At 44.4% G+C, this 23,069-nt stretch overlaps 3 protein-coding genes across 5 annotated transcripts in view; 1 reads left to right on the top strand and 2 right to left on the bottom strand.

Annotated features, from left to right (window-relative positions):
- Positions 1–12,314, bottom strand: part of ACIN1 (apoptotic chromatin condensation inducer 1) — a 37,619-nt gene extending 25,305 nt beyond the window's left edge. The window contains exons 1-4 of the mRNA XM_025390917.1: positions 12,003–12,314; positions 10,525–10,590; positions 7,558–7,669; positions 7,019–7,138 (exon numbers count right to left, since the gene is read on the bottom strand). Of these exons, the coding sequence (XP_025246702.1) occupies positions 7,019–7,138; positions 7,558–7,669; positions 10,525–10,590; positions 12,003–12,182 (478 nt within the window). The 5' untranslated portion in view covers positions 12,183–12,314. The remainder of the gene's footprint in view (positions 1–7,018; positions 7,139–7,557; positions 7,670–10,524; positions 10,591–12,002) is intronic.
- Positions 12,222–15,635, top strand: C7BH14orf119 (chromosome 7b C14orf119 homolog). 3 transcript variants are annotated; one of them, XM_025390923.1, is made up of 2 exons: positions 12,222–12,647; positions 14,802–15,635. In XM_025390923.1, the coding sequence occupies exons 1-2, from the start codon at positions 12,222–12,224 to the stop codon at positions 15,111–15,113; spliced, it is 738 nt and encodes a 245-aa protein (XP_025246708.1). In that variant the 3' UTR covers positions 15,114–15,635. The 3 variants fall into 3 exon arrangements, with proteins under 3 accessions (XP_025246708.1, XP_025246709.1, XP_025246710.1); XM_025390924.1 differs by having other exon boundaries at positions 12,423–13,066; positions 14,690–15,635; XM_025390925.1 differs by having other exon boundaries at positions 12,423–12,647; positions 14,690–15,635.
- Positions 15,636–16,265: 630 nt separating this feature from the next.
- Positions 16,266–22,219, bottom strand: LMLN2 (leishmanolysin like peptidase 2). The gene is made up of 16 exons (XM_025391130.1): positions 21,802–22,219; positions 21,587–21,671; positions 21,445–21,496; positions 20,872–21,020; positions 20,674–20,749; positions 20,492–20,587; positions 20,131–20,256; positions 19,835–19,919; positions 19,546–19,691; positions 19,294–19,468; positions 19,045–19,114; positions 18,872–18,968; positions 18,494–18,766; positions 18,055–18,284; positions 17,704–17,883; positions 16,266–16,510 (listed from the first exon to the last, which is right to left on the bottom strand). The coding sequence occupies exons 1-16, from the start codon at positions 22,217–22,219 to the stop codon at positions 16,303–16,305; spliced, it is 2,466 nt and encodes an 821-aa protein (XP_025246915.1). The 3' UTR covers positions 16,266–16,302.
- Between the last annotated feature and the right edge of the window lie 850 nt (positions 22,220–23,069).

A 23,069-nucleotide genomic window follows, 5' to 3' on the forward strand; every position in this document is an offset into this window, starting at 1 on the left:
GCCTTGGCCTCCCAAAGTTCTGGAATTATAGGTGTGAGCCACCACACCCAGACTAGGTGAGGTTTTTTTTTTTTTGTTTTTTTGTTTGTTTGTTTGTTTTTTGTTTTTAAGGGAAAAAAGTTCTATTAAAAGAAAGCTTGGAAACCACCAATCTAGGTTATCCTGAACAATTAATCTATGTAACACTGAAAGAAAGTTTCGCTCAGATTCCATGAAGGAAGGTAACTGGGTAAATTACTTAAATAATTTGAGTCTCAGTATCTTTCTTTTTAGACAGCGTTTTGCTTTGTCACCCAGGTTGGAGTGCAGTGGCATGATCATGGCTCACTGCAGCCTCAGCCTCCAGGGCTCAAGTAATCCTCCCACTCTGGTCTTCCCAAAGTGCTGAGATTAAGGTATAAACCACTGTGCCCGAGTCTCAAATGTCGTGATTGAGAAAAAGGAGGGGCTGCACTAGATGATTTCTAAATTTCCTACCAGAATTAAGATTAACTAGGCAGCTGGGGACGGTGGCTCACGCCGGTAATACCAGCACTTGGGGAGGCTGAGGCGGGCGGATCACGAAGTCAGGAGATTGAGACCATCTTAACACGGTGAAACTCCGTCTCTACTAAAAATACAAAAAATTAGCCGGGTGTGGTGGCAGACGCCTGTAGTCTCAGCCACTCGGGAGGCTGAGGCAGGAGAATGGTGTGAACCCGGGAGGCGGAGCTTGCAGTGAGCCGAGATTGTGTCACTGCACTCCAGCCTGGGCGACAGAGCAAGACTCCATCTCAAAGAAGAAAAAAAAAAAAAGATCAACTATGTAGAGTAGCAATACTAATAACAATGAGAACCAGTTTAGAAAATAGCAGGAAGATAATTATATTCCAGATATTTAATCAGCTAGATTGGACTCAATTTTAATACAGTACAAAAGGTTTAAATGATCCACAAAATCATGTTCTATAGTAATAGCGCAAATAAAGCAGGTTGTATGCAGCTCTAATCCCAGATCTTCTTTTTTTTTTTTTTTTTTTAAAGACGGAGTCTTGCCTGTCGCCCAGGCTGGAGTGCAATGGCACAAGCAATGGCACGATTTCGGTTCACTGCAACCTCTGCCTCCTGGGTTCAAGCGATTCTCCTGCCTCAGCTTCCTGAGTAACTGGGATTACAGGCGCCCACCACCATGCCCAGCTAATTTTTGTATTTTTAGTAGAGATGGGGTTTTGCCACATTGGCCAGGCTGGTTTCGAACTCCCGACCTTGTGATCTGCCCACCTCGGCCTCCCAAAGTGCTGGGATTACAGATGTAAGCCACCATGCCCAGCTTTCTCTCTTATTTCTATATCCTTTCAATCTAAAATGAACTAGGCGAATGCTTCTGTAATAATAAGTAAAAAATCAAAATGAGGCTGGTCGTGGTGGCTCACGCCTGCAATCCCAGCATTTTGAGAGGCCGAGGTGGGTGGATCACGAGGTCAGGAGTACGACTAGCCTGGCCAATATGGTAAAACCCCGTCTGTACTAAAAATACAAAAAAAAATTAGCTGGGTGTGGTGGCGCACGCCTGTAGTCCCAGCTACTCAGGGGGCTGAGGCAGAAGAATCGCTCGAACCTGGGAGGCAAGGTTGCAGTGAGCTGAGATGGTGCTACTGCACTCCAGCCTGGGCGACAGAGCGAGACTCCATCTCAAAAAACAAAAACAAAAACAAAATGAAACTAATGAAATCAATTAGAAGACTACACATATTTTGTAAAACTTTACTTCATGATCATTTGATTAAAAGGACCTCTGAGTATATACCATTTCATATCTGGGTAAGTGAAGAAAGATTTGTGTTATGGTTGTTCATACAAGATATATGATTAAGATACATAGTAACAGGTCAGACTCTTTATCAAACATTTGAAGTTATCTGTAAGACAGTAGTGCAGTGAAATGAAATAATCATTTCATAATTCAGTGATCTGAAATAGGCTAAATTATGAGTAAAACCAAAATAAAAAGTTTTCATAAATGTTAGGCAAAGTTCCTTCGCAAGTATCAATGAAAGAAGCTAATTTATCACACACACATCAAAAAAAAAAAAAAAAAAAAAAAAGGCATGTACAAGGTTGGTCAGAGATAAACGTGTTAAAGTCAAGGCTGGGTGCAGTGGCTCACGCCTGTAATCCCAGCACTTTGGGAGGCTGAGGCGGGCGGATCACGAGGTCAGGAGATCGAGACCATGGTGAAATCCCGTCTCTACTAAAAATACAAAAAATTAGCCGGGCATGGTGCCGGGCGCCTGTAGTCCCAGCTACCCGGGAGGCTGAGGCAGGGGAATCACGTGAACCCGGAAGGCGGAGCTTGCAGTGATCTGAGATTGTGCTAGTGTACTCCAGCCTGGGTGACAGAGCCAGACTCTGTCTCAAAAATAAAGAAAGTCAAATAACTGAGTTGCAATTTTAAAATTAGTATGTACAAGCAAAATAGCCTCTTTACCTACCTACTATGAACTATATGCTATTTATTGGATTGTCATTTTTGATACTGTAAAACTGCAGTGATAGGATTTCTGGATGATTACTCCTCTGGAAGAACTCTTAGTAAGTCATCAAAGATATCTGAAGAAATGAGCAGGGCTGTTCAGAAAGTTTTGGTCACCACTGTTTTGCAGTAAAAGTGAAAAATGGAGGGGTCTTAGAAATGAAACAAGAAATTAGTCAGCAGTGCAAAATATAAAGAGATGAGGAATCTCTTAATTCCTTGGAAAGAGCTGATGTGATGCAGACAAACTTCTGAGAAAGGTTATACCTTCTATTACAAGAACATGGCCACAATGAATGTCTTAGGCCAGATGTTAGTAACCCATGTAGACAGTGAGCGCTTTAGCTAACAGTGGAACCAATACTGATAACAGGCTAATAAATATATTTCAGGATTCGAAAAACAAGTCAGGGTAAATATTAGATTTCCAAGAGTCCAAAGCCAGAAGTCTTCACAGAAAGGAAAAGGCAGTTGCTAGACAATGCAGGATATATTAAAGTGCAGAATGTTTAAGGGTTATAGATGAAATAGTTCTTCATCCTAGAAAACAAAATACTGGGCAGGATTTGTGGGACCAAAGTAAGGTAGCCAGACATCGAAGAAAAGCCTGTGGCTAAAAGGTAACCTTAGGTGTGAATAAGAAGCAGGAATGAAGAGAATACAGACCTGGAAACAATACCAAACCTAAATCTGACTCATGTTAGACCTGTAAGTAAGTTACATAGTGTTTCTCTACAATTTCAGCATCCAGGTTTTAACATGGAGAAAAAGGAATGAGGGGCATACTCTATAAGCCAAAGGCTAGCTAAAGTCACCTTTGTTAAAGAATCAATATTCTGAATATCCATTTTAAAATGTATTTTCTTAGTCTGAGCTGTTTTTGAAAAAATTAAGGACAGTAAGAATTTTTGTACACACAGTCATGATATGGAAGGAAATTCAGATAATTTCTGATTATGGTAGGTGGATAATGAGTCCCAACACCTTAGAAAAATCTGAAGAAAGTGATGGAGACATAAGAGGGAAAGTCAGACAGGATTTTATAAACCAATTATTTCTTTGAGACAGGGTTTCACTCTGTTGCCTGCCACCTTGATCTCTAGGGCCCAAGCAATCTTCCCACCTCATCCTCCCGAGTAGCTGGGACCACAGGCATGTGCCATCACAGGCAGCTAATGTTTTCTATTTTTTTGTACAGATAGGACTCGCTATGTTGCTTAGGCCAGAATCCTGGGAGATCCTCCCACCTCAGCCTCCCAAAGTGCTAGGATCACAGATGTGAGACACCATACCTGGGCAAACCAATTCTTCCTTCCTATTTGGGATTTTGCCAATAGCACATAAATAGGAGGATGCTGGAATACAAACCAAAGATCTTGATAAATTGCAACACTGAAAAACTCTTCCTTCAGTTAGTCATTCATAAAATGAATTGGTCAACAGATCCACTCAGGGAGTTTTTAAAAAATGTAGTCCCAGGACTCCCATTCCTTGAGATTCTTTGGGTAGAGGCCAGGAATCCATATTCTTAAACATAATAATATTAAAACAAACAAACAAAAAATCCCCCTCAGGTTCCAAAAGTGTTTAGAAAAACGTTAGTAGGAAACTTAATCAAAATTTATTATTCAAGAAAGAACCCCAAAACATCCAAAGCTAACAAATAAGCTGCCACTGCAATGGCATACTGGCATATGGCAGACTGAGATACTACACCTGGAAGAATCTCATGTCTGGGCAAACACTAGGGTTAATGCTGATCCAACGAAGCACTGATAGAACTCCAAACGGCCACTCCATTCAGGACCTTAACTAAATGTTGTACAACATCTACAATGGGATTCTTATCTAAGCCAAGATCAGAGGTAGGAAAGTTTATGGCATAAAGGACACTGAAGAGCATGTAAGGAAATGATGAGCAGTACTCTACAATTTACTACATTTATGCTTTTCAATTTATTTTTTACCTTTTTTTTTTTTTTTTTTTAAACCTCTGGGTTATTTTTTTTTTCCTCCATCAATTATTAGCCATGGGCAGGGTCTGACAACATAAAGCACTGAAAAGACTGGCTACCCTTACTCTAAATCTTTGCTTTTGAAATCTATTTCAGAAATCATTTCTCATTTTCATTTCAAATTATATTAAGAACTGAGAGCCTCTTTTTTTTTTTTTTTTTTTTTAAAGAGAGAGCTCCTTATCAAATCACGGTCCTATTAAGAAATTTCAATGGTTCCCCCATTACCTATAGAATTAAAAAAAAAAAACCCTCATAGCCTTATTGGCCTGGCATTTAAAGCCCTCTGTATATCACCCTAATCTACCTTTTAATAGTCTACCTTGACAATAGTCTGCTATTCTCAAATGTGAAATACTCTACTCAGGCTAGTCTACTACCTCTCCTTTAAAAATACCATATTCATTCCTGTGTCTCTGCCTTTGTTCCTTCCTAAAAATATCTTTTTGTATCTTCTCTGCCAAACCATTTCTAAGGCTCAGCTCAAATCCTATACCTCTTTATGAGGCTTTCTCTAATCACTGTAGTCCTCAGAGCTCTTCTACTCTTTTGGGTCCCTATGTCTCTATCACTGTCACATACTATCTTCTATTGTTCCATTTATGTGTAATTGTTCTCTCTTCCTAACAGACTTTACGCTGTGCTAACTCCCAACATACTCTCACATGGAGATATGTACGCAGTAGGAATTCAATAAATTTTTGTTTTTAGTTTTATGTGAGAAGAAATACTGACAATTTTGTAAGAGCTTTCTATTTCCTCCTGGCTTTGAAACCGGGGGGAAAGGGCGCAGAGAGTAAAGTGGATCAGCTGAGGGTCTATTACTCTCATATTTAAGGAGAAAAGAGGTCCCTAAGGAACTTAATAATTCCGAAGTATTTTCTTACTTAAAGATTTCTAAAAATGTCTTTCTGGGTCTAAGACTAGGATCAAGAAAAGCAGGGACTAAGTAAAACATGACCTTAAAACTAGGCTCAAAGGCCCTCTATTTTCTCTAACCTTTTGGATAATTTCTTTCCCACCATTAAATATCTTCTAAAAAATATATTTCCATGAAGATTCTATCGCTGCTCAGCCTTTTGACTAAAATCAAGTGTAGTCCACGAAGGAATTCTATATTACTCAGAAGAGCTGGAAACTTCCATACATCCTAAAAATACTGATTATGGTGGATTCTGCACCCCCTCAACATTACGAATTATTCAAAATACTTGTTAAGTTACACATTGGTTTAATAAATCTACTAACAATCCACATGTCTTATATACATATTAAGTATCCCTTTCCCAAAATGTTTAGGATAACAAGTGTTTTAGATTTTGGATTTTTGAATATCTGCATTATACTTTCTGATTCAGCATCCCTAATCTGAAAACCCAAAATCTGAAATGCTCTAACGAGCATTTCCTTTGAGTGTCCTGTGAATGCTCAAAAAGTTTTGGGTCTTTGGATTAGGCATGCTCAACCTGTACATGTTCTCCTGAAAGTATACTGACTTAGACAGGGAGTACCCAAAAGACAAAGTCTGTATTATAGACTTCTGCTTGAGATATCATGCAAAATTGGGTGCTTATTATTATATATATTTTTTGAGACAGAGTCTTGCTCTATTGTCCAGGCTGGAGTGCAATGGTGCAATCTCGGTTCACTGCAACCTCTGCCTCCTGGGTTCAAGCTATTCTCCTGTCTTAGCCTCCCGAGTCACTGGGATTACAGGTGCCTGCCACCACACCCGGCTAATTTTTGTATTTAAGAGATGTGGTTTCGCTACGTTGACCAGGCTGGTCTGGAACTACTGACCTCAGGTGATCCGCCTGCCTCGGCCTCCCAAAGTGCTGGGATTACAGGCGTGAGCCACCGCGTCCAGCCTGGGTGCTTAATATTTTTTATAATGTGAAGAAATTAATTAATCTTGCCTGAACCAATCCCATATACTAGGTTAGAGCTCTCTATTATATATGCTCACATAATACTCTGGGTTGCCTTGCACAGCAGCCAATACAACTGTAACTAATGTCCATCTCCTCACTAGACTAAGTTTCTTGGGGCTGAGACTTCTTTCTTTACTATATTCCTAGTGTCTAGCATGTGCCTGGTATACAAGTACACAATAAAAATCTGTTGATTAGACCACAGCAGATGCCCAATTCGGGGAGATGACTGAATGTGTTAACATGTAATATACACAATTGGTGAGGAGATGAAAAAGAGTTGACTGTTGCCAAATTCAGAGGTAGAAGAGTTGAAGAGGTACAGATGAGAAGAAAAATCACACTGCTTTGTAAAACACTGAGAAGGTAACACAATATATAGGTGAAAGCAGACTTCAAAAAGGGTGTATACTTTCCATGAGAAACAGATGTCAAATATCAATGTCACAGAATTTCCCTGGGACTTTCATGGAGGCTTAGCATGAAAGGAGGTGTAACTACCTCCCCCCACCAACTACGCAGGATTGACAAAACAGCGCAGTGGGGAGGGAGATACGTACTGGGCGAATGTCTGCTGAGCTCCAGCTCTGGTCTCTCCAGGCTGCTCTGAAAGTCAGGAGGCAGCAGGGAAGCCACTCCCTCAGGATGGATCATCTCGTCCTCCGACTCAGCTGAAGCTTCTGCAAAGTACAGATCGGGTCGGGGCAGGGAGGGAGTGAAGGACTCAGCATGTAGGAATATGTAGAGGAGTGAAGGAGGTCAGCAAAGTCACAGATACAGAGATACATACCAAAAAGAGCATCATATACAAAGAAAAAACTCCCTGGGATTCCGCACTACTTCATCTAAATGGTAGCTTAATTTACTTATAACTCTTCCTGTTGGCAGGAATCCTCTTCTAACAAGACAGTCAAATTAAGTGTCCTCTTCCCTGACAAAAGTAAATAGTAAATCACTTGGCTTCATGGGCTATGAAAGCAAGTAAGTAGCAGTCTCAGCCTCACTTATTTTTGAAATTGCCTAGTTAGACAGGCCTATCTACTCGGTGACAGGGCTAAGAATGACGAACTCCTTGTTAAAAGTGACAATCTGGGCTTACCTTCAAGTTCTGCAGCTTCTCGAGCTTCACGTTCCAGACGCTGCCTAAGTAGCTCCTGCTGCTTTTCCAGATACTGTTTTATGAAACTGTTCTGGCTCATTTCCTCACCAATCTGTGTAGAGGAAATGAAAAAAGAGGGTCTAGGAAAACAAACCAGGAAAATGCAAAGAAGAAAATTCCATGGAGCAAAGTTGGACCCAAGAAAGATAACTAAAATGTTGGGAAGCTCTTTTCTAAGTTGGTTCTATATTGCAGAAAAGAATAGCCTTGAGTCACAAAAAAAAGGGCAAAAAGAAAGCTGCATATAATTTTTTGTTTTAAATACTCAGTTTCCAAAGAGTGATATTGGTACACAAATTACTTTTTTTAATTTTTATTTTCTAAGACAGAGTTTCACTCTGCTGCCCAGGCTGGAGTGCAGTGGCGTGATCTCAGCACACTGCAACCTCTGCCTCCTGACTTCAAATGATTCTCCTGCCTCAGCCTCCTGAGTAGCTGGGATTACAGGTGTGTGCCACCACACTCGGCTAATTTTTGTATTTTTAGTAGAGACGGAGTTTCACTATGTTGGTCAGACTGGTCTCAAACTCCTGACCTCAAATGATCCACCCGCCTCAGCCTTCCAAAGTGCTGGGATTACAGGTGTGAGCCACCGTGCCCAGCCACAAATAACCTTAAATTAAAATTCCTGTAATTATACCTTTTAGGCTAAATTCCTAGATTACATGGAACATTATCTAAAGGGTAATCTAAAATTTCCTTTTGGTAGTATCAAGACTGAAGCATGGTAGCTCACATCTGCAATTCCAGTACTTTGGGAGGCTGAAGTGGGAAGACTGCTTGAGCTCAGGAGTTCGAGACCAGCTTCAGCAACATGGTGAAACCCATCTCTACCAAAAATACAAAAAGCTGGGCATATTGTGGTGTGAGTTTGTCATCCTGGCTACTCAGAAGGTGGTAGGTGCAGTGAGCCGAGATCGTGCCACTGCACTCCAGCCTGGGTTTAAACAACAAGACTCCATCTCAAGGAAAAAAAAAAAAAAAAAAAAAAAAAAAAGCCAGTTCCTCCAAAAGATCAATCGTTACCTAGTCAGGAAACATTTCTTTTTTTCTTCGAGGTGGAGTATCACTCTGTCACCCAGGCTAGAGAACAACGGCGTGATCTCGGCTTGCTGCAACCTCTGCTTCCCGGGTTCAAGTCATTCTCCTGCCTCAGCCTCCCAAGTAGCTGGGATTACAGACATGTGCCACCATACCCAGCTCATTTTTGCATTTTTAGTAAAGACGGGGTTTTGCCATGTTGGTCAGGCTAGTCTCAAACTCCTGACCTCAGATGATCCACCCGCCTTGGCCTCCCAAAGTGCTAGCATTACAGGTGTGAGCCACAATGCTGGGCCTCATATCCAGGAAACATTTTATCAAACGTCTCCAAAATCCAAGTATAGTATTTAAAAGCATGAAATTAAGAGACTAAGAAAAGGGATATCCATTGAGCATTTAGACAAAGTTATAACTCCATTTTGTATAGGTGAAAGGAAATCCTTGGTAACAGGAGCTTATGCCTCTTCCTATTTTTTTTCTGTAATAGATTCCCAAGTTGCTCTTCTGACCTCCAGCTTTCTCTTCACAAGTTCTCCTCCCTAGAACCTTCTTGCTTAGCAAGTCCTATTTAGAACTCCCCAAAAAGCAAAAAAAAACCCTGAATACTTTCTAGTCATTAAGTCATGTTTCCTAAACATAGTAAATGTTTATTTTCAACTAAAGTAGAAATGAGCCTCTTGGCACTCAATGGACATTGCCTAAGGGTGGGTTGCATGTATTACAGAATAGGCATGTTTGCTGCAAAACCCCTGTGTTAATAAAAGCAAAGCTTCAAAGACTAAAATGCAACGGGTAAAAAGAATACAATTAAGCTGATTAACTTATGCAGTTTCTTATGCTTGTTAAAGTACTTAATTGAACCTCTGAAAGCTGGCTAGATTATGATACTTACAGCTTAATGAGGTGATAACAAGGGAGTAGGAGGGCTCTCTTGTTTTCCACAGTATCCTGGGACTTCATCTAGTACTGAGGCTGCACACCACTGCTTTAACAAAGACTTGGATTTTTCCTTTAAGTATATGACACATTATAAAGAGGGGATTTTCAAAAACTGAAAGAAACTTTAAGAGACTGTGCAGCCTTATAATTTTTGGATTTTAACTGTGGAATAATTTAAAAGACATCTTATGCAGAAACTCAATAGTCAAAGCGGATAAAAGTAGATCTAATCTAGTTTAAGAGAGAAGTATGAGCCTTGCTTACTTAAGAAAAAGGTATTTATTTCCCCTAAGAAGCTCCCCAAAGCAGCTCCACAAAACCCCGAGAGCAGTTATAAACCCATGGGTTTAGTTTGACTTTTTCTCACATTACAGATAAGGAAATGGAGGAAACCAAGGCCTCCAAAGGTTAAGTTTCTTATCCTAAGTAAAGGAGCTATTAGTAATGCTTATGAATGAGTGCATTGAGTTAGTAGTTAACACTAGTAATGGTGGGTGACTTACACAGGATTGAACCCTTGGTAAATCTACATCAACAAGAGTTCCTAATTAGCAACTATTTTCCTACACTGTCACATTGGTGGTCTACTTCATATCTATACTCAAAGACATCAACTACCTTTCCTAAATTCATGGCAGATAAATGACTTCAGATCTCTGTACTACACGTAATTAATGGAAGCCACACCTTTCTGCACATACCATTTCAATTATTATAAACTAATAGCGCCTTTGATTCTGTTCTTTACTCCAGGCCCTTGTATACAACTGGGTGATTCGAATTCAACTGTCCTGGTTTGAGAACATTTCTGACCAAGGGAACTTAGGAAAATAGTCGTGAGGAATTAAGCATGAAATGTACAACACCACGTCCTGCCATGTGTCTGTATATCCAAAGAGCCCACTCCATTGAATAAACCTTTCTCACCTGGGAATTTGGCTGGAATGCAGCATGGGGTGTTGAGTGTTTCTGTAAATTTTCTAGCATTAGAGCCTGGTATAGAGAAGGGTAAAAGTCAGAAATGATGAGGAAAAAAAAAGAAAAACTCCCACCTCTACCACAACCTCTTAATTAAATGCAATGACTTAAATACACACAATTAAACTGTATTCCTCTTCCAGGGACCTGAAAATCCTTTACTGACACTGTTCTCATTCATCACCAGAAGACCCTTAAAGGTAGCCATGGTTACTGTTACTAAACGTACAGATATAAAATGCAGGCACACAGAATCAGTGACCTGGCTATGTCACAATATCAGTAATAGAACCAGTACTAAAATCCCTGTTGTCTTCTGCACTTGTGCCAAGTGCCCCTTCTAAATCTGATCATGCAGGTAAAACTACTTAAAAATACTCAAACCAGCAGCCATGGGGCTCCTGGTTTTTGCCTGATGGAATTACTTGGTCAAAGGGTTACCCAGGACTAGAGTCAATTTGTATAATTTCCAGTACTGTGGCACCTAGATTTACCAAATTTACAAAATTTTCAAAGAGGAAGCTACAGAAGAAAATGACCAGAGACCCTGTGAACTGTGGTCTAACCTAGTCCGTCCATCCACACACACACACACACACAATCAGCTTCTGTATAAGCAACGGTCTGCCAACTCAACCCTGGAGCCAACCCAGACCTAATCTGCACTACCTGCCACGTATCCTATTGAACTCTAATTAAAACCAAGACATCCTCATCTTCCCTTCTTTAAACCAAACCTATACACTCGAATCGATCTACACCTACCTCATGACATTCCCACCTTAATCTACTTAAACTGATTCAAAACCCCCAATACATATCAACCTGCCTCGCCTCTCTCACCAATATTCACCAAATTCTTAACTACCCAAATTGCCACTAGATGCCCTATAAATTAGACACCTCTCTCATCAAGTCCCTTCACATAAAGGTCTCTCTTCATCTCACCTCATCTAATCGAGCAGACATTTTACCCTACCCCAATCCTATTCCTGCAGATACCGATACCAACCCCATCCACCCCTCCGCGCAACTATACCCCTAACTCCGACCCAGCCCAACTCGCCCCCCTCAGGCCAGCAACGCCGTAGGTTGTAGTGGGATTTAACTCCTTCTGCAGCGCATGCGCCGAAACCACAGATACAAACAAGGAGGGGGTGGGGGAAGGAGGAAGGAGCTTAAGACACTCCTGGAGAGTAGTGCACACCCTCCCATTTGGGCTCGCGCTGCTGCCGTTAAGGCGGGAACCGGCGCGATCGCCATTCCAGCGCGAACCTCACCAACCACCGTGCGCGCGGATCCAGAGGCTCGCGCTGGCGGCCTGAGCGAGCTCGCGCCGAGCCCGGATACTGCGCCTGCGCCGCGGCAGAGGCTCGTCTCTACCGGGTCCGCTCTCCTCCGACACCCCAGCAACGCCGACTCCTCACCCCTTTGAGCCGCTTGACCAGGGCACTCTTCTGCCCGCTCTTGGCTAGGCCTCGCTGCTCCAGTGCGGCCTTCAGGTCGGTCACCCGCAGCGCCTGAAGAGGCTTCCCGTCCAGAGTCACCTCCTCCAGCTCCGCCATCTTGCGTGAGGTACTCGGGTCCGTCCCGACGGCTTCGGGCATCTTCGGTAATTTCCGCCAACGCCCTTCGAACGTACCGAGATGACCCCGCCCACTGCCATACTCTACCCCTCGATTACCACTCAGAACTCCCCGGCTTCCTCCGGATGTCCTCGGATATTTCCGTCTTCACATCGGCACCAATCAATTCTTTCCATCCGCCCTGCAGCTCCCCTATTCTCGCCCTGCTTTCAGGCTCGGTTTTCTTCGTCTTGCCGAAGCTTTGAATCGAATATATTCGGAAGCCCTCGACTCTGGTATAACCATAATCGGAGATGTTCGTTTATCTCCGGACCTAGAGATGAGGCGCTGGGGCGCTTGGGTGTTTGGGGCGGGTCCGAGGCCGGAAGTGCGTGGGCTGCCGGGCTGGCCCAGCTTAGGGTTTTCAGGAAATTTGGAAGCTGCAGCGTTAGTTGGAGTCTAAGGACTCCTGACAATCTTCGGGTGCCCTCCGAGAGAAAAGGGGAGGTAAGCGGGGTGGAAGTACCTCTATGGGCCGGGTCAGACTCGGTGTTTGCGGACTATCTTAATAGGGCAAGCCACCTACTCCTTAACGCAAACAGCTTCTGCCCTCTGTCCTCTGAATCCCAGTCACTCCCATCTTAGGCTTTTTTTTTGGTGGGGCCTGTGGAGGGGGGCGGAATCGGAATAGCAAGCTCCGTGGCCTCCAAAGTGGGGAAGAGGCAGGCAGCGCCGTGTCTTCGGACCCAGACTATGAACTGATTTATGACGCTCAACTTGAGTTTGAGTTTGCGTTTGCCTTGGAAGCCGTGTGGCAAGATTCTGGGAAAATTCTCCGTTTCTCCGAAGAAGAGAGTAAGTTCCCTTGGAGGAACTGCTTCCTGTAGGGCAAGAACTGAAAAATGCAAGCGCCCTGAACTTTTTTGGTACTTGAACTCATATTGTTTAGGGGCTTCTTTCTTTGTCACTAGCAATCCTCCAACTTTATGCAGAAGAAACACAAACAGTAAAATAGGTCACAGACAAATGGTTTAGAGATTTAAGAGATATGTTAGAGATTTAAGAGACTGAAAACTATTGAAGTCAAATAGGCTGATCTTTCCGTTGCATTCATGAGGCAAAATTAATGTCAAGGCGCCGGGCGCGGTGGCTCATGCCTATAAGCACTTTGGGAGGCCGAGGCCGGCGGATCACTTGAGGTCAGGAATGGGAGACCAGTCTGGCCAATATGGTGAAACCCGGTCTCTAGTAAAAATACAAACAAATTAGCCGGGCGTATGCCTATATTCCCAGCTGCTCGGGAGGCTGAGGCAGGAGAATTGCTTGAACCCGGGAAGCGGAGGTTGAAGTGAGCTGAGATCACGCCATTGCACTCCAGCCTGGGCAACAGAGCAAGACTCCGTCTCAAAAATAAATAAATAAATAAATAAATAAATAAATAAATAGCAAGCCACCAATAGATGCCATACTAAAAAAAAAAAATTTTTTTTGTCACTCCGCTCTGGGTCACTCCACTCTGAACCAGGCTAGAGTGCAGTGGTGTGATCAGGGCTCACTGCAGCCTCAACCTCCCGGGCTCAGGTGATCCTCCTACCTCAGCCTTCTAAGTAGCTAGGACTACAGTTAGGCACCTCTACGCCCAACGAGTTTTTAAATTTTTTATAGAGATGAGGTTTTGCCATGTTGCCCAGGCTGGTCTTGAACAACTGGATTCAAGCTATCCTCTTGCCTCGGCCTCCCAAAATGCTGAGATTACTTTGGAAGTGCAAGAGCCACTGTGTCTGGCCCATACTAAATATTAAGGGCAATTGTTTAAAAACATGGATTGTCATGAAGTAGTGTAACAGTTGTTAGATCTCTAAGCCAACAAACCAACTGGACTCTTTTTAAAGTCTCAAACACCCGGGCTTCTGGTTCTTTTACTGCATTACCTTATTTTGAGCAAGGCTCTTACTCTGCTCTTTTTCTGGTGCTTTACAGGAAATGTAAGGAGGTAACAAATGTTATGAAGTTCTTGGCATATTTCAGAGGCTTATATGCACATTGAAACCTCTTTCATCATAAATAATTTTTTTTCTTTCTTCCCCCACTGTTGATAGCTACAAAACAACTAGCATCAGCCTTGACTAGCTGCACGTACTAGATTTTAAAATGTATGCTTTTTCGTTTTGGAGAAGATGTGATGGACCAACATTAATCATTGTTTTTTTCTTTACCCAGCCTGGCACTTAGAAGTAAGAGGGAGAGAGTGAGCAAGAAATATATTGGTTATTTTTAGGTTCTTTATAAGAAAGATGGAGGGTGACAGTGGGTAGGGAAGAATGGGTTTGAAAAAGGCAGGCAAATAGGAAACGAAGTTATTTTTGGTGACTTCTCTAAGGTAGTTGGATAATCTAAATAAAAGACTTTATTAATTTTGGGTCTTTGAATTCATAAAAAGTAATTTTCTCTGTAGATGCTAATTGAGTGTGGTAAGATGTCTTGTTGCTTGAAAGTTGTATTTTCGTTGCTCTACCTGGAGAGCGTATAACAGTGCTTTTATGTTTCAGGATGCCACTGGAGTCATCCTCTTCAATGCCGCTATCCTTCCCATCTCTCTTACCCTCAGTACCACACAATACTAACCCTTCCCCTCCTCCGATGTCTTACATCACCTCCCAGGAGATGAAGTGTATTCTTCACTGGTTTGCCAATTGGTCAGGTCCCCAGCGTGAACGTTTCCTAGAGGACCTGGTAGCTAAGGCAGTGCCAGAAAAATTACAGCCATTGCTGGATAGTCTGGAGCAGCTTAGTGTGTCTGGGGCAGACCGACCACCTTCTATCTTTGAGTGTCAGCTACATCTTTGGGATCAGTGGTTTCGAGGCTGGGCTGAGCAGGAGCGCAATGAATTTGTCAGACAGCTGGAGTTCAGTGAGCCAGACTTCGTGGCAAAGTTTTACCAAGCAGTGGCTGCTACAGCTGGTAAGGACTGATAGGCATTCAGACCAAAGAAGATAACCATAGCTGATGGAGCCAAGGCCATGACTCTCTACAATGATAATTCAAATGTGTCATCTAAAGCTCTGGAACTGGTATTCAGACCAGCTGACTGAACTCACTGACCAGTATAGGCATGGTTATTTCAACAGTAATAGCATGTCAACCGGACTCCTGTTTGTAAATATTATCAATCTAAGCAATCCCGCTTATCAGTCTACTAGTTTGCTTCTTTCCAAGAGATGTCAAATCCTCAAGAATTTGATGGCTTCTTCTGCAGCTATAACCAAAAAGAACCTACACATTATAACTCAGGCCCACTGCTGGCTCATGAAGTGTGTAAAGTAGAACCCTCCTTCCCCAGAAATAAGACAGGACAATAAAAGGTGGCATTTTTATAATTTACCTGGATTCCATTGGCTGGTTTTACCACTCCTATCAGATTCTAGTGTAATTGTGTGATACCCAAACCATTAGTTTTCCCAGTGATGATTTAATAAAATTATGAAAAATCAGGAGAGGGAGATAATTAGTTGCTTCTTTCTCCACACTGAATCCAAATCACAATGACCTTTTTTTTTTTTTTTTAAGAGATGAGTTGTCGCTCAAGTTTGGAGTGCAGTGGCATGATCATCAGTGAGTGTGAGATCACTGTAACCTCAAATTCTAGGCTCAAGTAATCTTTCTGCCTCAGTGTCCTGAGTATTCAGGACTACAGCCACGCACCACAATATTTTAAAATTATTTTGTAGATATGGGGGTCTTGCTACGTTTTCTAGTCTGGTCTTGAATTGCTGGCCTCAAGCAATCCATTCTCCCCTTGGCCTCCCAAAATGCTGGGATTACAGGCGTGAACCATCATACCTGGCCTTTTTCTAAGGCATATGCATGTGATACTCTTGGAACTGGTAGCAGGTGTTCCTATTCTGTAAGTTTGCTTCATAACAATATTAAAACAGGTGACAATTTACAGGTTGAACAGTTTATTTTTGTACCAAAATAAAGAATGGATCTTTAAAACTGTAAAACTTCACCCTTTTTTTCTTTGCCAGGCTATATAAAATTGATAGCCGGGAAAAGGCATTCCAAAGAAAGTAGAACTTAAGTATACACAATAGATTTTCCATCCAGTTGTCTCCCAAGAAATGATTCTCTTTCTTACACCCTGTCATGTTCTGGGCAACATCACACCTCCCTTATTCCTCTAACTGGGACCCTTGTGCCGTGGAGCTCTGGTGAATGGTAAGAGGGAGATGGTCTCACAGGAAGAGTGGCTCTTTTCTGGTAGGCTGTGGTTCCCAGTACACCCACAAAGATTAGCAGCATTAGGCAGAGTCCCACGGACAGCCTTAGGTGGGTCATGGAGGGATTATGGTCCGAAGTAACCAGCAACCTAGGAACATAGAAGGTAATATTTGGCTTGGAATAATGGCTAGGCTTAGTAGATAAAGGGGCATTACCTTTTGTGTGGTTTTTTTTTTTTTTTTTTTTTTTTTTTGGAGACAATTTCTTGGTCTGTTGCCCAGGCTGGAGTGCAGTGGTGTGATCTTGGCTCACTGTAACCTCCGCCTCCCAGGCTCAAGCGATTCTCCTACCTCAACCTTCCAAGTAGCTGGGACTACAGGCGCATGCCGGGCCACCACATCTGGCTAAGGGGCTTTGCCCTTAAAGATAGAGCTCATTGGCCGGGCGCGGTGGCTCAAGCCTGTAATCCCAGCACTTTGGGAGGCTGAGACGGGCAGATCACGAGGTCAGGAGATCGAGACCATCCTGGCTAACACGGTGAAACCCCGTCTCTACTAAAAAAAAAAAAAAAAAAAAAAGCTCATGAAACCTCACCTCATCCAAGCATTAGGCTAAACAGGAAATCATTAAGAGGGGCTACAGAACATGAAAGTCGAAATAAGGTCAAGATCTAAGTCTTCTAGCATCTTAAATTATTGGAAGAAGAGCTAACTTGGCGGCGAGGGAAGTGGCTTAGGGGAAGAGTCAGTCTATGGTCTTTAGGTAGCTAGGCACAATCCCTAACAGTGCTTAAGAAAGGAAGGGGGCCAGGAGTGGTGGCAGTGGCTCCCAGCACTTTGGGAGGCAGAGGCAGATGGGTTGCTTTAGCTCAGGAGTTCGAGACAAGCCTGGGCAACGTGGTGAAACTGTTTCTACCAAAAATACAAAAATTAGCTGGCATGGTGGTGTGCACCTGTAGTCCCAGCTACTTGGGAGGCTGAGGTGGGGGAATCACTTGAGCCTAGGGAGGTTGAGGCCACAGTGAGCTGACATCACCCCACTGCATTCCAACCTGGGTGACAGAGTGAGACCCTGTCTCAAAAAAAGAAAAAAAAAAAAAAGGCAGGGGGGTGGAACTAAGATCTGATCCCTGTGTTCTAGAGATGGGGGAATGTGTTATTGTATGGGAGAAGGGAGCCAGGTAGTGACATGACTGGATGATCGTGTTAGTTAGAGATCTTTGTTCTCTGAAACGCAACCCTGTCTAGGACAATATACACATGAGTGAGTGCTTAATAAATTTAATTTCAAACATCTGGACTCCATGGATTTGAAAGAAAAGTACTTGGAATATTATCTTACTTGCTGGGTTGTGTGGTAAAGTTGGCTCCTCCATGATACACTTCTAGGGGTTTTTTCTGGAGAGTCAGAGTCAGGGCCCTGTACAGCATAGCCACTGAAGGCCCTTGGCAGCCAGGAGACTTCCACATATGCACAGTAAACACCAAGCTAGTGGTAATTGATGGGCTGTGGAAATAGCACCTAAATGGACATTTGAATATTTTAATAGAGGTATAGTTCCTGGCAGAGTATGTGTCATGAAACAGGTGCAGGCTTAAGAGTGGGATGAACAAAAGGTCTTCAGAGGAGAGTCATCAAGTAAAGGACTTAGGGATTCTCCTTGACCCATTGTATAAATACTCAAGCTTTTACCTGCCAGTGCCACCTCTGCTCACCAAAGCGTGCAGTACTGCTTCAGCCAGCCCTTCTTGCTGTTCTTTCCCCAGACAGTGGCCTGGAGGCCCAGCTAATCCTAAAGAGAGCTGGAATAGTGGATCTGGGGTTGAAAGACTCACAGGTGGGGAAGTAACAGCATTGATACCTTCATTAGTCTGACACAGCCGACCCCGGGGACAGAAGAGAAGACCATAGTACCCAGGTATCTGCAAGGAAATATGTAGCAGGATATGGTTTTGCTTTAATTATCTGTTCAAGTCTTCTAAGGAAAATGTATTCTAGGTCAGAGTCTGGACTCAGTGGGTGCTTAGGAAAACTGTATGTACAGCAAAACAGGTTGGACAGTACCACCATACAAGTATTTCCCAACTTCTTTTTGCCAGTATGCTGCAACTATTCCTCTTATGGTACCCACCTGTATAACTTTTCCTGGAAGGCATGGAACCCAAGGTGAGCCCTCCACCTGCACCTTATAAGCTCCCCTCCCTGTGCATTGATGTAAGTAGCAGCGGCCCACGAGCTCTGCTTCCTTGAGGTGTGGGGTAAGAGAAGGATGCCTGGTCTTATCCCCAGGGAGCAGCTGTGAAGTGAGGTTGGCAAGGAAGCAACGGCTCTGGGAATGGTAGATTTCCCCATGGGGATTCTCCACCCCAGCAGGGAATCCATTTTCCTTCTTCCAGCATTCACTCTGAGGGGCAGGTCAGAAGGTAGAATAGTGTTTGTTCTGATGCCTTTGAAGTTGACTCCCTTCCGGAACCACTCAGTTTCATTGTCTGCTCTCTTGTCTACTCACCCCATTGGCTAAGGGCTTGTACATGCGGCAGCCTTCCAGCATGGGGTCTGAGGAGCAGCTTCCCTTGTCCAGATGCAGGTAGTGGCAGCCCAGCCCACTGTGTGGAATGGATGATAGAGTGACACTAGGATCACTGACCGCCGTATAGTCCCCTAACCACTCAGCACACACACCTGCCAGTACAGAAGAAGTCTGAGGAGCCAGTCCCACATGTGGTCACCAAGCCAAATTCCGGGCCAGATCCTGCTTGAGAGATGAGAAGGAAAGAGAGCCCTCAACAAATGAAGCCCAAACATCCTTCCGCACCAGCTATCCTCATAGCTTTGATTATACATCAGCAACAGAAACCCCTCCAGCCTCCCACTTCCCCCAGAGCTGACTTGGGTCGTGAGTGCCTCTCGCAGATCTGCCTTATTTCTCACCCTGGCCCCACAACAGCTCCTCTGCAGCGCTGTGGTTGACCTGGTACCAGCCTGAGTCTTCGAAGGCAGCGAGGGTGATTGGGTCGAGTCGAGTGCGCTGGGCTCCATCAAAGGTAGCAGTCATTAAAGAACCCTGGAGTAGTCTGGCCTCCCAGTGTGAGGACAAAAGGCCCTCCTGGAGGAGGTGGCAGATGGCTGGTTGTTACCTGGCTACTCCTTTCTTCCATTACCCCAAGGTGTTCTCATTCTCACCTCTTCTTCCAAGGGAACACCCAGTGAAGCCCCCGGCACTCCCAAGTGTTTGGCCAGGCTGAAGCTAACAGCTGGGGTGGTGAGAAGCAGTTGTCCCCACTCATCTTGCCTTGTCACTTGTTGCCTTGTAGAACAGTTCTCTCTAACTGAGTGCACAAAGGGAAGAAGGCAATATGAGGAGAGGAAAACTTAGGAAGGGTGAAGTGAAATTAGAAGGAAGGAGGTTATGAGATAGTGAATTCCCTCTGGTTGATCGTGGGAAGTCCTTAACCTCATTCCTCTCATTTACCGCTGAATCCTGAGGGGCAGTCTTGCCATTTCTTGAAGAGCTGTTCAGAGAAACCTAAGGCATGTAGCAATTCATGTAGTGTGGCCTAAGGACAAATGACAGCCCAGTAAGGGGGCCAAATTTGCAGCAGGATTGACCAAACACTCTATACCCCTCTGCCCAATCAGCTCTTCCTAGAGCTTGAGGCACCTTCTATTCCATCCTCTGTGGGTTCTTTGACTTTATGGGAAACTGAGTAACCTGGCCCCCTACCCTGCAACCTGTTTGCTTCTCCCTATTCATCATGCAGCAGTCACCATGACGATGTCACTGTGGCTGAGGCTGGGGCTGGTGAGATGTTGGGCACAGTAGACAATGGTGCCGGCGAGAGGCCTGTCTTCTGAGTCCAGCTGGCAGCAGGCAGCATAGGCTATGACAGAGGGCTGTGGATGGGCCAGGACAGGGTAGGGCCAGAAAGAAGAAAAGTAGGGTATCATAAATGAAAGAAATCCTCTGAAAATGGAGGACCAGGGGACTCTGCAAAACTCTGCAGGAGTGGTATTGAGGGATGGCTATGGGTGGGAGTAGCCTTTACCCAAACGTTACTAACATTCCCTAAGTTATCCCAAATAAGCACAACTTAATAAAAACTGCTTTTGGCTGGGCGTGGTGGTTCACGCCTGTAATCTTGACACTTTGGGAAGCCAAAGCGGGCAGATTGCTTGAGCCCAACAGTTTGAGACACAGCCTGGGCAACATGACAAAACCCCGTCTCTACAAAAAAATACAAAAAGTTAGCCGGACATGGTGGTGCACGCCTGTAATCCTAGCTACTCGGGAGGCTGAGATGGGAGGATCACCTGAGCCCAGGAGGTCAAGGCTACAGTGAGCTGTGATTGGGCCACTGTACTCCAGCCTCGGCAACAGAGTGAGACTCTGTCTCAAAACAAAAGCAAAGCAAAACAAAACAAAACAAAAAACTGCTTTTATGCTCCCTAACCCCCCTCATGAGATTTAAGATTGAGAGAGGCAGCGGGGAAAGGAGATTTGATTTGAACCTCACCTCTTGGTGGCACTTGGAAGTGTGAGCAACCCGCACATACAGAAGAAAATCAGTGTTTTGGACCCCAGGCCCATCTGGCTGGACCAGTTGTGGGGGACCCTGCTCTGGCCACAAGGTGTAACCACGAAGATGGGCGTCAGGAATCTGGCCGGGAGTGAAATGTTGCATTAGCAGATGGGCTGGGACAGTAGGAAACTGGGTATGAGGAGTAGGGGAGAATGAGTCTGTTTGGTCTGTCTTAGTGTAATCTAGGCAGCTGGCTAGAATACAGAGTTCTGCCCCTTCACCCCCAGTCTCTGATTTACTAAATTTTAGCAGAGAGAGGAGCTCAGGAATCTACATTGTTAAGAAGCACACTAAGTAACTCTGATGCTGGTGGTCTTGGAATGGTCATGGCAGGCTGCAGATCTCCAGATCCTTGAGACTGAGAAGTGAGCCTGCTCAGGATCCTGTCTTCCGTCCCCTTCTTCCTGGTGTACTTATTTCTGGCTTTCCTCTCTTAACCATCTGCGTATCCCCCCCCACCCTTATTTTTTTCAAGATATCAGTGTTGTTGACTCAATCTCACCTTTGCCCCCAGGCAACTCTCTCCTTTGTACTCTGGGTTCAAGAGGCTGCACCTATAAGAGTGAATATCTGTAGGTGAGCTGAGGACATTTCTAGGTATCCCTGAAGAAGAATTACATACATTGTCAATGACATGAACTCACCTGTGGTAGTTTGGGGTATCTGGGTCTCCCCAGACAGCATGGCAATACCGTGCAGGGTCTCGACTCAGAAGTAGGGGTCCTTGCACTGGAGGGACTTGACAAGAGGTCAGTTTCCCTCCATATCTTGGAATTCCAGTACTTTTTCTGGGTTGATCTTCCTCCCCTGGACCTCTCTGCTCCTCAACCCTCCCTAACACCTCTGTTCCCTCACTCACCTGCTAGAACAGCCTGGATTCGCTGAGTGGCCTCTCTCACTGCGGCCAGGGCTCGGGATACCCCTCTCGTCCCTTCCCCCTCAGGATCCCAAGCTCCATCTGATAGATGATCTCCTAGATAGCAGGTTTGGATTCGTAGGGGTTGAGGATCACCGGAGCTAGGGAGGGTGAGGGAGGAAGAGTGAGATTTTGGGGGGAGTTGGGAGAAAGGGGGCCTGAGAAGGCTCACAGACTTCTGTGTCTCATCATGTAGACATCGGCTTGCAGCAACCCTGAGGACTAGTGGTGGCAGCAGCAGCAGCAGCAACAGCATCTCCCTTCTGTGTCTCTCCGTAGATACAGCCTGGATCCTGTCTTCCGTCCCCTTGTTCCCTGGCTCACTGTTTCTGGCTTTCCTCTCTTTACTGTTTTTCACCATGTACCCCCCACCACTCTTGCTTATTTTTTCAAGATTTGAATGTTGTTGACTCAGTCTACAGTTCCCTGCCAGGAGGTCGGATATGAACCACCCTCTTCCAGAGGGGCCAGAGGTGGAGTGCTGGGGGAGGGGAAGTGTTATTCTGAGGCCTCAACTGACCTTTCCAAAGAGGAGCCTGCCTTATCCATGATGAAACTCTTTCCTTGTTTTTTGTTTGTTTGTTTTGTAGAGATGGAGTCTTGCTATGTTGTCCAAGCTGGTCTTAAACTCCTGGCCTCAAGTGATCCTCCTGCTTTGGCCTCCCAAAGTGCTGAGATTACAGGTGTGAGCCACTATGCCTGGCTGGGAACTGTTTCCTAATCCTTTCCATCCCTCGTCCTATTTCTTTTGCCTTTCTGAGTAGAAAACCTTGGAACCTTCACAGAACTAGAAAACTGGTGTCACTGGCCGGGCACGGTGGCTCACGCCTGTAATCCCAGCACTTTGGGAGGCCGAGGCAGGTGGATCATGAGGTCAGGAGATCAAGACCACGGTGAAACCCTGTCTCTACTAAAAATACAAAAAATTAGCCGGGCGTGGTGACGGGTGCCTGTAGTCCCAGCTACCCAGGAGGCTGAGGCAGGAGAATGGCTTGAACCCGGGAGGCGGAGCTTGCAGTGAGCCAAAATTGTGCCACTGCACTCCAGCCTGGGCGACAGAGCAAGACTACGTCTCAAAAAAAAAAAAAAAAAAAAAAAGAAAATTGGTGTCACCATAACAGGGGAAGTGGGGGACAGAGATATTCTTTGCTTTGTAGTTGCCTGCTGGTCTCCCTGGACGTGGGCAAACAAGGCTTCTGCACTTCACTAGC

The sequence above is a fragment of the Theropithecus gelada genome, chromosome 7b (genome assembly GCF_003255815.1).
Source record: "Theropithecus gelada isolate Dixy chromosome 7b, Tgel_1.0, whole genome shotgun sequence".
Taxonomy (NCBI): Eukaryota; Metazoa; Chordata; class Mammalia; order Primates; family Cercopithecidae; genus Theropithecus; species Theropithecus gelada.

Bases quoted from the DNA above. Each gene is read 5' to 3' on its own strand.
- C7BH14orf119 (XM_025390923.1), top strand. From the start codon at position 12,222: ATGACCCCGCCCACTGCCATACTCTACCCCTCGATTACCACTCAGAAC. The intron at 12,648-14,801 runs GTAAGCGGGGTG...ATCACCTCCCAG, and splicing joins CCTCCGAGAGAAAAGGGGAG to GAGATGAAGTGTATTCTTCA.
- LMLN2 (XM_025391130.1), bottom strand. From the start codon at position 22,219: ATGGTGAAAAACAGTAAAGAGAGGAAAGCCAGAAACAGTGAGCCAGGG. The intron at 19,469-19,545 runs GTGAGAATGAGA...CACCTCCTCCAG, and splicing joins GTGTTCCCTTGGAAGAAGAG to GAGGGCCTTTTGTCCTCACA. The intron at 17,884-18,054 runs GTAAAAGCTTGA...ATGTCCATTTAG, and splicing joins AGCAGAGGTGGCACTGGCAG to GTGCTATTTCCACAGCCCAT.